At 48.0% G+C, this 11,600-nt stretch overlaps 1 protein-coding gene across 1 annotated transcript; it reads right to left on the bottom strand.

The window, feature by feature from the left end:
- Positions 1-2,993: 2,993 nt before the first annotated feature.
- Positions 2,994-10,444, bottom strand: LOC116986587 (ETS translocation variant 3-like protein). The gene is made up of 5 exons (XM_033042184.1): positions 10,350-10,444; positions 8,752-8,843; positions 7,098-7,332; positions 5,518-5,697; positions 2,994-3,159 (listed from the first exon to the last, which is right to left on the bottom strand). Exons 1-5 carry the CDS (start codon positions 10,442-10,444, stop codon positions 2,994-2,996), a joined length of 768 nt encoding a protein of 255 aa, XP_032898075.1.
- Between the last annotated feature and the right edge of the window lie 1,156 nt (positions 10,445-11,600).

Here is an 11,600-nt window from a genome sequence, read left to right as displayed (position 1 = left end):
TGAAACCAATCGAACATGTCAGACTCAAAGCAGCTTCGATGGAGGAAAGGTCTGATATATTTGCACAGCTCAAATATAGCCACCTCAAAACTAGGAACTCAATAATTGCACAACTTAAGAAGAAGCCCTTCAGCGGTAAACAGGTAGAGCAGCACTGCCCAAAACAATAAATTATTGTGTATTTTAGTAACCATTAACATTTAACGGATGAGGATCCAACGTCCTGTAAAACCATCAATAATGTAACTTCTCAATCTTAAGGAGCCTCAAGATAATCTAGAAAATCAGGCACATAAATGTTTATTTCTCCTCATCTCCTTCGTAAAAGAACGTGCTTTAATTCTGAGGCTATGATCTATAGTCCTAGACTCTCCCACGAGTGGAAACATTCTCGCCGCATCGACTATATCAAAACCTTTCATTATTCTGTACGTTTCAATTAGGTCCCTCCTCAGTGCCGACAAACGCTCATCATAGGTTAACCCAGAGCTTATTAAACTATTCAGTATCATTCACCCTTGAGTCTTTATCACCAAATTTAATTCCACCTCGACTAAAGTTTCATGTACTTTGGTAAATTTCATCTTATTCTCCCTTGTGTATAATTATATATATAATTTATTTTGTCACGAGCAAAAACATGAATTAACTCATTTCTTAAGTCTTTATTTTATTCAACGTTTGAACATCCGAAAGATATAGACAATAGACAGTAGACAATAGGTGCAGGCGTAGGCCATTCGGCCCTTCGAGCCAGCACTGCATTCACTGTGATCATGGCTGATCATCCATACTCAGTACTTCCGTCCCTGCCTTTTCCCCATATTCACTGACTCCGCTATCTTTAAGAGCCCTATCCAACTCTCTCTTGAAAGCATACAGAGAATTGGTGTTCACTTGCCTTCTGAGGCAGAGAATCCCACAGATTCACAACCCTCTGTGTGAAAAGTTTTTCCTCACCTCCGTTCTAAACGGCTTACCCCTTATTCTTAAACTGTGGCCCTGGTTCTGGATTGCCCCAACACCGGGAACATGTTTCCTGCGTCTAGCGTGTCAAACCTTAATAATCTTATATGTTCATAAGATTTCCTCTCATCCTTCTAAATTTCAGAGTATACAAGCCCAGCCCCGCTCCATTCTATCAACATAAGACAGTCCCGCCTCCCGGGAATTAACTCCCTCAATAGCAAGAACGTCCTTCCCCAAATTTGGAGACCAAAGCTGCACACAATACTTCAGATGTTGTCTCACTAGGGCCCTGTACAACTGCAGAAGGACCGCATTGCTCCTATACTCAACTCCTCTTGTTATGAAGGCCAACATGCCATTTGCTTTCTTCATTGCCTGCTGTACCTGCATGCTGACTTCAGTGGCTGATGAATATGTAATGAAAACTAGGAGTGAAAAAAAAGTTTAATTACCACTGGAGTTGGATAATCATTCCATTAGAATGATTTAAAAAAAACACATTCCAACGTCTAAACACTGGGCTTCAGCCCCATCCTACCCTTTCGGCTTCGATTACTACCGTTTTATTCTTGGATATATATATATGAATGAATTAAGTAATTCACCCTTCATTCACCCCTCTAGTTTCATTCACCCCCAAAATAATTTAATTTGTCCTTGAGTGAAACCAGTCACCAGTTTAAGAAGCAGTGGGTTAACCCATTCATTCCTGTGATCTTTCTTGTAAAGCTCGTCTGGACCCTCTCCAGAACCAGCACATTCTTCCTCAGATAGGGTGCCAAAAAATGCTCACAATATTCCAAATGCGACCTACCGGCTACTTATAGAGCTTCGTCATTACAGCCCTGTTCATGTTTACACGCTCTCTTGAAATAAATGTTAGCATTGAGTTTACTTTCTTTATTACCAATACGACTTCCAGATTAACTATTTGGGAATCCTGCACCAGCACTCCCAAGTCCCTTTGCACCTTCGATTTCTGGATTCTCATCCCATTTAGAAATAGTCTACTCTTTTATTCCTACTACCAAAATGCATGACACCACACTTTGCTACACTATATTCCATCTGCCACTTCTCTGCCCACTCTCCCAACCTGCCCAAGTCCTTCTGAAGAGTCCCTGCTTTCTCTACACTGCGGAGGAAAGGGAAGGAATAAACACGGTTGGAGATGAAGTTGGTATTCGGGAGAGTGGAGGCGAATAGGAGCGGGAAGAGGAAGCGACGGGGAATTAATATTAGGAGGACACGCCATGAGTTGTGATATTTTTATTTGGGTTTATTCTTTCTATGATATATATCTTGTATCTGGTCCCTGAAATATCCATTTTTTCTCAATGTACGGGTCACGGAATTAAAGCGAAAGCCCTTCAACCCTGCAGAACCGTTCTAGTGTTGAATCGGATAATACTTATATGGGATACAGGAAAGTGAAAATGCTGGAAACGTGCGCAAAACAACGACCACTGTAGGAATTCGGAGGGTTAGGCAGCATCTATGGAGGTAATAGACGGACAAAGGGTGCTTGACGGTGAATAAGGGGAGAGCTGTGGTGCCCAATATCAAGGGCCAAACCTGGCGTGCTTTATAACCTTTTCAGCGTTGTAGGCGGCCGTTATGTATACATTGAGTATGCTACTGCAAGCAAATAATGTCACTGTGCCTGGTCGCATGTGACAATGTACATTCCATTCCATTCCCAAACTGGGATTGGAAGCGGAAAAGAAAAATACCGAGCTGGAAGAAGATCACGGATAATTACGGTCGGCTTAATGCAATAAATGTGAGGAAACATAAAAATCCACAACGGAACATAATCGTTGGGTACTGGAGCTGGGACGGGGCGAAGCTAAAACCCTAAGTGGATCTCCTCCAGAAACGACGAGGGATTTCAGATAACTGCCCCTGACGGATGAAGGGAAAAACTCTGGAATGGAGCAGGTTCGCCAGAGAGTGGGAGCGCCCACTCCAGTACCACGGATCGGGTGAAGGCGACGGTGCCCAAATCCTGCCGAACTCGCATCTCACACCGGCGCCGGTGCGGTGGCTGACAGCAGGTAGAGAAGGGACCAGGTCGGCAGAGTCCTGAGCTCCCGGGACGGGGAGCCGATGGGTGACGACATCTCTTCCCGGTGTCCAGGTTGGAAGGAGGGTGAAGGAAAACTGGCTGGCAGACAGTCCGGCCGAGATCTGGTGGAGAGGAAACGGCAGAGAGAAGTCATCAGGACGAAGACAATGAGCCTCATCAAGTACCACGACCAATGTTCCATAAGATTATTGGAGAGGAGGCCATTCAGCCCAGGATTCTGGCAGCATGTAACGGCCCGCCATTCCCCTAAACCACAGCGCTGCAGGTTTCCCCTCTCTATCCTCTTTTCTTTCCGACTCTCGCCCGCCACGAGCAGCGAGATCCCAAACATCGCCGATCTTTGCCCATTCTTTACCCGCACCCCAATTTCTAGCCCTCACCCCCTCCCCCCCCCCCCCCCCCCCTCCCCTCCCCTCCCAACTTCCATCCACAGGTGGGAGCACTTCCCCTTTTTTCCGAATATGGCACCAATATGACCAACTCTCTCCGATACTCTCACCACTTCTCTCCTCTGAGGGGACCAAGCCCAGCGTCTCCGGTCCCACCCTGCAGCTGAAACCCCTCGTCCTGGGAACCCTTCCAGTAAACGCCTTCCGCACCGTGTCCGGGATCAAGTCGGGTCACGGGAATGGGATGCAACACTCCGCTTGGAGCTGGAGTATAGGGAGGTTGCACGGCAGTCGAAGTCGCGACCCGTGACCCGTACTGTTGCCACGCAACGCCTTCTGGAGTACAGGTGGTGGGCCCGCTTTCTGTCCCACCATCCGGACTCCACGCTGACTTACAAACCCACATCGCCTCCACCTCAGATAACAGCACCAACTGAATCGTCATACAGCCACGCCCATAAACATCAGCTCCCATCACAGACTATTCCTATTCTTTGAATCTCATCCCATGGGCATTCTTCCCCGTTACACGCGTGCCCTACCCACTGATTCTCCTCCCACCGCACAATGACATTCTAATCAGCCGTTCACTCCCGCGGCATACAGCGCCCACGTCCCCTGCCCAGAGATGATCCTTGGGTAATGAGCACTTACTGCTATGCCATTGTGGCTGTGTGTTAACCATCTCCCCGTATCTTCCCCTCGCTGGGGTCTCTGAATAAGGCCCGTCCACGGCTGGCCTCTCTTTCCGCTCCATCTGATTCCTTCTGACCTGGGAGGGGTCGTGCAGAACCTGAGCAAGGTTGGAGGATAATGTCAGGGATTTGAGGTCAGGAGGAGCCAATATGAGGGCGGGGCATCGTGCAGATTACCTCTATCACACCATGACATCCTCCATGGTCCTACTCAGATCTGTCCCTCTCCTCCCTGAACCTCGTCCCTTGCTCTCTATGTAATCTCCTCTCTTGCCTTTCCCTCTCCTCCCTCATCTATTACCTTCCCCTAAAGGCCCACTATTTCATTTCTTGCAGGTTCATGTGCTGAATACAGAGGTGTAGTCAACGTCTTTGTTGAGTGGTGTGGGCTGAATCACCTGCAGCTCAACACCGACAAGACTAAGGAGTTAATGGAGGTCTTTGGGAGGAGAAAACTCCCCATGTCCCCTGCCTCCATCAATGGTGTGGATATGCAGTTTACCAGGAAGCACAAATACCTTGGAGTGTACTGGACAGTAAACTGAACTGGTCCAGGAACGCTGAGGCCCTGTACAAGAAGGGACAGAACAAGCTGTACTTTTTGAGAAGGCTCTGCTCCTTCAATGTCTGCAGTGAGATGCTGCAGATGTTCTACCAATCGGTGGTAGCCAGTGCCAGCTTCTTCGCTGCCATGTGCTGGGGCAGCAGGGCGAATTACTAGGATTATTAATTAATAGGATTATTAATCCAATAGGATTAACAAACTCAATAGGAAGGCTGGCTCCATCCTATAGGCGGCGATGGATTCATGGGAGGTTGGTCGGAGGGGAGGATGCTCCTAAGTCCGCGGAGCATCCTGGACAATGCAGCTCACCCCCTCCATGATGCACTGGTCAACCTGGGGTGTACCTAGACGCAGACTGGTTCCACCAAGATGCAGGACAGAACGTTAGAGGAGATCCTTCATCCCTGTGGCTATCAAATTGTACAACTCCTCCCCCTTGTCGTGGGGTAGACTGAGACTGACTCCCCTCCTTCCACCCCCTCCCTCCCCAATCTGTGCACACCCCCAATCCTTTCCACTCGTCACTTTAGTTTCATATTTCATGTCTTTTGTGTTTTTATGACTGTTGGCAGATCAATTTCCCTCCTGCGATAAATAAGTTCCATCGTATCATATAATTTCCCCTTTCCAAACCCTTCTCTTTCCCTTCCTCCTCTCTTCGTCTGTTCTTCCCTGCTGCCAAGTGCTCTCCTCAAAGTTCTCCCTTCCCCCGTTCGTCTCTTCGCCCCTCATTTCACTTCCTCTCTCATAGCCCCCTCCTCCCCTTCCCTCCATCAATGAATACTTAGGTAACGCAATGCACTGACTGACCTGGACTGGGCAACATGAGGTTCCAGCACTTGAGGGACCTCCACAGGAATCCCCAAGAGTAGTGGAGATATTGGCAGATCCCATAGTGGCCATTTCAACATCACCAGTGTACTGAAGTTGAACTTATAAGTAAACCGCTTGCCCTTGGTCTTATTCAAAATCCGCTTGTTGTAGTAATACCTGGGGGAGAGGCGCAGAGTCACATACTGGGGACAGAAGGGGCAAAGTAATTGCAGGGGGGAAATCAGAGGGAAGCGAAGAGAGGAGAGAATGGATGCAGAGGGAGGGCACGGAGGAAAGTAAGGGAGATCAGAAGCAATTGGCAGATGGAATGCCGGGATGAGGGGACGAATAAGGAGGAAGGCAAAGGGGAAAGAGTGCTGATAGGAGGAGAGAGTGAGTGAGAAAGGGAGTGGGGATGGAGAGTGGGCAGGCAAGGGGAAGGAATGGGAAAGCTGGGATGAGAGATGGGAGAGAGGGAGAGAGAGATCCAGAGAGAGAAATAAAAACACACACGTTTGTGAAGGAGAATCAGTGACTAAGGGAGAGTGGTAGGGGAGCAACGGATCGAGGAATCAGGCTGAAAGAGGAAGGGGAGAAGAGGGCAAGAGGAGAAGGCAGAAAGGGGAAAGGGTGGGGTATCGGGGACAGAATTGGGAGAAATGCACGCTGTGGGTGCAGAGCAGGGAGGTGGGATGGAAAAGGAGAGTGCGGAAGAAGAGAGAGCGCAGGATACAGCAAGGGGGAAGTAGAGGGGAGGGAAAGGAGAGATATGGCTGGAGAGAGCTGATGAATGAAGAGAGACAGTCACTACAGAAGTTGTGGAATTTTAAGCGGTGGGGAAGAGGGAAAGTGCAGAGAAATAATAGAGGCAGCAAATGAGACAGAAGGGGAGGAAAATGGATGAAGAAGCTTGAAAGGAGGGAGAGTGGGACAGTGAAAGAAAGAGTGGACAGAGATGGGAGAGATAAGTGATGAATAACACAGGAGACAACTGGAAGGGCTGGAGAGAGAGGCGGAGGAGAGAGAAAAAAGCACAGGGCGATGGAAAGGAAGAGAGTATGAGGAGGGTTTTTGGCTGGAGGGAAGGAGACTGTTGGAGAGGCTGGAGAGAAACGAAGAAAAAGAGGAAATCAGCTCAGAGAAGAACGATAAAGGGAGAGCAAGGGAGGAAGGTTGAAGGTGCAGGAAGAAAGGGGAGATAGGGGGAGAGAGGGAAGAGAGTAGGAGAGGGAGGGAGAGAAGAGAGAGGAGAGAGAGAGAGGAGAGAGAGGAGAGACGAGAGAGAGAGTGACGAGAGAGACGAGACGAGAGAGAGAGAGAGAGAGAGAGAGAGAGAGGCCTTGTGTTGGGGATGAGGTAAGATGGGGAGTGGGATAGGGGAGAGAGGGAAGATAATTGAGAAATGAGCTAGGTGATAGTTAGAGGGGAGAGAAGTTTTGAGAGAGAAGGGAGCAGTATCGTGGGAGATACAGGGAAAGGGGAGAGAGAGGGATGAGAAGAATGGGGAGGATGTGGCAGTTAGAATGTCAGTGTGTGACAGACAGGATGCTGGGGCACACATTGGCCTACGACATTACCTGAGGGCCCTGCTGAGTTTATCATAGTTCATCTGGGGCTTGCCCTTCCTCGCTCCCCACAGGCGAGCCACCTCATCGGGATCCTTGATGACAAACTCCCCGAATTCTCCCTGCCACGTGATCACCTCCCGGAACTCCTCCTTGCGCAGTAAGTCCAGGAGGAAGTGCCAAAGCTGTATTTGGTGGCTCCCAGGGCTGGAGTCTGGTTTGTAGGCCCAGTCTGGGTAGGCGATGCCTGCGGAGAATAGTCCCGAAGCACACAGGAATCACCACCAAGCCAGAAAATAAGCCTCGGAGATCGGCCTCAAATAGGACTCACAGAGACAGGAGTAGAAGGCAGGCCTCAAACATGGGATAGGGACACAGAGCTACTTCATGTAATGCAACCTTCTCACAGCTGCAGAGACCCAGGTTCAATCCTGATTGCAGGTGCCATCTGTGTGAAATCTGCATGTTCTCTCACTTGTGTTTTCCAAAGTATACAGGTTGACAGGATAATTAGCCATCAAAAGCTGACTCTAATGTGCAGACAATCAGCCACAGGAGAATAAGCTAGGCGGGAGGGTTAGTGGTGCGGTAGTTGGGTTTGCACTCTGTGACCTGACAGACACTTAATGGGCCAAATGGCCTCCTTTACATTACAAAGAAATATGAAAATAATATCCATAACAGTGCAAGGAGGGAAAATCACACAGAAAGCTGCTGGGAGCAAACCAAGCCTGAGATAGGGATAGTGAGAGAGCTGGAGGAGTTACAGGGACCTCCTCATTACAGTAAGCCCCTTAAGATCCTACAATGCCCACCAATTGTTCCAGTCCCCTACAACCCTCACTGTCTCTATAACCCACAGTGGCCTGCACATACCTCCTTATTTCCAGCCTCCAGCTCTACACTTCTACTGTATGCAACTGTGAAAAAAAATCTTTTTCAGCCCCTACATCCCATCATCGCTGTAAACACTTTCATCATTAAGGTATACAAAGATGGGGAGAATGTAAGTGAGAGGGTGTATAGACAGAATGAGAAGGAGATGGGGAGAGTGATATGCGGAGCATGAGAAAAGAAAAGACAACACACCACAAGGCAAAATGATATTACGAGAAGAACAGAGATGAGACAGGCAGGGAGAACGAGAGGCCGAGTGAGGAAAAATCTGGAAAAAACGTTATGGGGAGAAAACGAGACACACTCGCAGGGAGAGGTATTATTCTGAGAGAGAAAGCCAGAAAGAGTGGAAAAACTGAGATAAAGGGAGCGAAGAATAGAAAGAGAAAGATAAAGAAAGGATACAGAGAGGGAAAGAGATGGAAGGGATGGAGAGGAGGAGAGGGAAGAGAGGAGGAGAGGGAAGGAGAGAAGGGAATGAAATCAAGAGATAGAGATCGGAGAAGTCAATGAGAGATGGCGAGAGGGAGAGGAGGATGAGAGATGAAAGGAAGGATAGAGATTATGAAGGGTGAATGGAGGAAGAAAAATTAGACAGGAAGAAAGAAAGAGTGCAGAAAGGAAGAATAGAGAGACACACAGAGGTAGACAGGGAGGAGAAGAAACATGGGGGGGAGGAGAGAGGGAGAGAGGGAGAGAGGGAGAAAATTACCTTAGAACTGACAGAAAACATTGGCCATGCTGGTGGAAAAGTAGATGAAGCACTAACCTGGAAGCCAGTAGTGTACGAATTCAGTTCCACAGCCACACTGCATCCCTGCCCCAGGAGCCTGGTTAAGAAAATGGAGAATTTGTTCGAAACTGAGGGAAAAAGAGAAATAGAAACAGAGAGAAAAGGAGAAATAGGGAGAAAAAGAGAACGAGAAATAGAGAGAAAGAGAGGGAGTGGGAGAGAGAGAGAGAGAGAGAGAGATAGAGATAGAGAGAGAGACCTTGTGTGAGAGGAACTCAGCAGGAGCAGATTGCTGTTCATTATCAGCTCACACAAGCAGGCTTAACTACACCTATCACTACCCCCAGTTCACCCCTTCCTCTCTCACTCCTTTCCCTGTTTCTCTGTCCGACCCAGTTTCTCTTTCTTTCTCTCTCCCTCTCTCTCTCTCTCTCTCTCTGTCCTTGTGCGCTTCCTGTCTCTCTATCTCTGTCTCTCTGTACTTCTATCTCATTCTTTCTTTATTTGTCTATTTCTCCCTCTCTTTAACTTTCTCTCCTGCAACCTGTATCTATGTGCGTTTTACCCCCCCCCCCCCCCCCCCCCCCCCCCCCCCCCCCCCCCCCCCCACACCCCACTCTCTCTCTCTCACGCTGTCCTCTGTCTTCACCCTCTCTCTTTCTGCCTGGGTCTTTTCTCTTCATCTAACTAACCCCTATTTTAACATTTTCTCCATCTAATCAGCTCAAGTCTGTAAAGGTGATTATTTCAAAATCAGAGCCGCCTACACCACTGAATAGAGAACTGGAGAAAAACAGTGAGATTGAGGAGGTAGAGGAGGATGGGAGCATTGAAAGATGGACGGACAGTCACTAGTATAGGCATGCAGTGGCCCTTCCCAGTACAAGTCCTATAACCCAGGCTGGAGTTGGCAAGCTTCAGGACATTATCCTCGCTGATGCAATCTGATCCTATTAACTGTACTTTGATCAGTCTACCTTGAGGATAAGCTGAGGGATTCTCGTGGTGCGTGGAGCTTCCCAAACTCTCTGCAATCAATAATCCTTGTCCAGAGAAGCCCTCTACACTGGATGCATCTGAGTCCAGTGAGGAGGCTGAAGCAGAGTCCTCACATCTCTCTGTACCTCAGTTCCCCACTCCACCCTCCTCTCCAATTTCTTGTTATGCTTTCATGCTACAAGGCCAGAATTTTTAGCCTGTCCCCCAGTGCCTTAAGATGGTGTTGGTTTAGTTTAGTTTAGAGATACAGCACGGAAACAGGCCCTTCGGCCCACCAAGTCCGCACCAACCAGCAATCCCCACACACTATCACTATCCTGCACACACTACATTCACATTTACACCAAGCTAATTAACGTTCAAATCTGTATGGAGTGTGAGAGAAAACCGAAGATCTTGGAGAAAACCCTCACAGTCACGGGGAGAATGTACAAACTCCATTCCGACAGCACCCGTAGTCAGGATGGAACCTGGGTCCCTGGCTCTGTATGGCAGCAACTGTACCACCACGCCACCATGCCGCTGTAAATTGATCGTCCGTGGTGATCATTTCTGGTGACGGTCATCCAGTGTGCTGTGACAAATGGAATGCATTAATTGTGATTCAGGTGATCAATAATCTATCAAACTCCTACCTCAATATATTCAGCAACTTGGTCGCCACCTTCTGTGGCACATAATTCCGCAGGATCACCATCCCTTGAGCGAAGAACTTTCTGCTCCTCTCCATCGTAAATGTCCAACCGTATATCCTGAAACTGTGGCTCCCTAGTTCTAGAGCTACAGCCAGAGGAAATAGTCTCATTCCGTTCAGCCTGCAGAGCACTGTCTGAACATTCTTCTAAACTCTACTGAGCACAAGCTTCATGGAACCAATGAGCAATGCAAGCATACCAGGAATCAGCCTGTTGAATCTTTGTTCTTCTCCCTCTGTGGCATTTGTATCCTTCCTTAGTGAGTGCACAGAACAGGCCAAGGTGTGGTCTCACCAATAGCCTGTATAACTCAAGCAAGACGTCGCTGCACTTATCGTCCAAAACATCTTACAATGAAGACCAACATAGTACCTGCCTCCTTATGGTGTTGGTTAGACTGATGGGACTGAAGGCTGATAAATCCCCAGGGCCTGATGGTCTGCATCCCTAGAAATCATGGATGCATTGGTGATAATTTTCCAATGTTCTATAGACTCAGGATCAGTTCCTGTGGATTGGAGGGTAGCTAATGTTATCCCACTTTTTAAGAAAGGCGGGAGAGAGAAAACAGGAATTATAGACCAGTTAGCCTGACATCGGTGGTGGGGAAGATGCTGGAGTCAATTATAAAAGATGAGATAGCCGAACATTTGGATTGCAATAACAGGATCGGTCCGAGTCAGCATGCATTTATGAAGGGGAAATCATGCTTGACGAACCTTCTGAAGATGTAACTTTTTGAAGACTAATTTTTTGAAGATGTAACTAGGAAAATGGACAAGGGAGAGCCAGTGGATGTAGTGTACCTGGACTTTCAGAAAGCATTTGATAAGGTCCCATATACTGTAGATTAGTGGGCAAAATTAGGGCATATGGTATTGGGGGTAGAGTGCTGACATGGATAGAGAAATGGTTGGCAGACAGGAAACAAAGAGTAGGGATTAACGGGTCCCTTTCAGAATGGCAGGCAGTGACTAGTGGGGTACCGCAAGGCTCGGTGCTGGGACCGCAGCTATTTACAATATACATCAATGATTTGGATGAAGGAATTCAAAGTAACATTAACAAATTTGCAGATGATACAAAGCTGGGTGGCAGTGTGAACTGTGAGGAGGATGCTATGAGAATGCAGGGTGACTTGGACAGGTTGCGGGAGTGGGCACATACATGGCAGATTAAGTTTAATGCGGA

This window comes from Amblyraja radiata, chromosome 24 (assembly GCF_010909765.2).
Source record: "Amblyraja radiata isolate CabotCenter1 chromosome 24, sAmbRad1.1.pri, whole genome shotgun sequence".
NCBI lineage: Eukaryota > Metazoa > Chordata > Chondrichthyes > Rajiformes > Rajidae > Amblyraja > Amblyraja radiata.
The sequence above is the reverse complement of the archived record's forward strand: the minus strand, read 5'-3'. Positions and strand labels throughout refer to the sequence as shown.

Excerpts from the sequence above, each read along its gene's own strand:
- LOC116986587 (XM_033042184.1), bottom strand. The coding sequence starts at position 10,444 with ATGGAGAGGAGCAGAAAGTTCTTCGCTCAAGGGATGGTGATCCTGCGG. Across the intron at positions 8,844-10,349 it reads AAGTTGCTGAATATATTGAG|TTTCGAACAAATTCTCCATT; the intron begins GTAGGAGTTTGA and ends TTTTTCCCTCAG. Across the intron at positions 7,333-8,751 it reads CGTACACTACTGGCTTCCAG|GCATCGCCTACCCAGACTGG; the intron begins GTTAGTGCTTCA and ends TATTCTCCGCAG.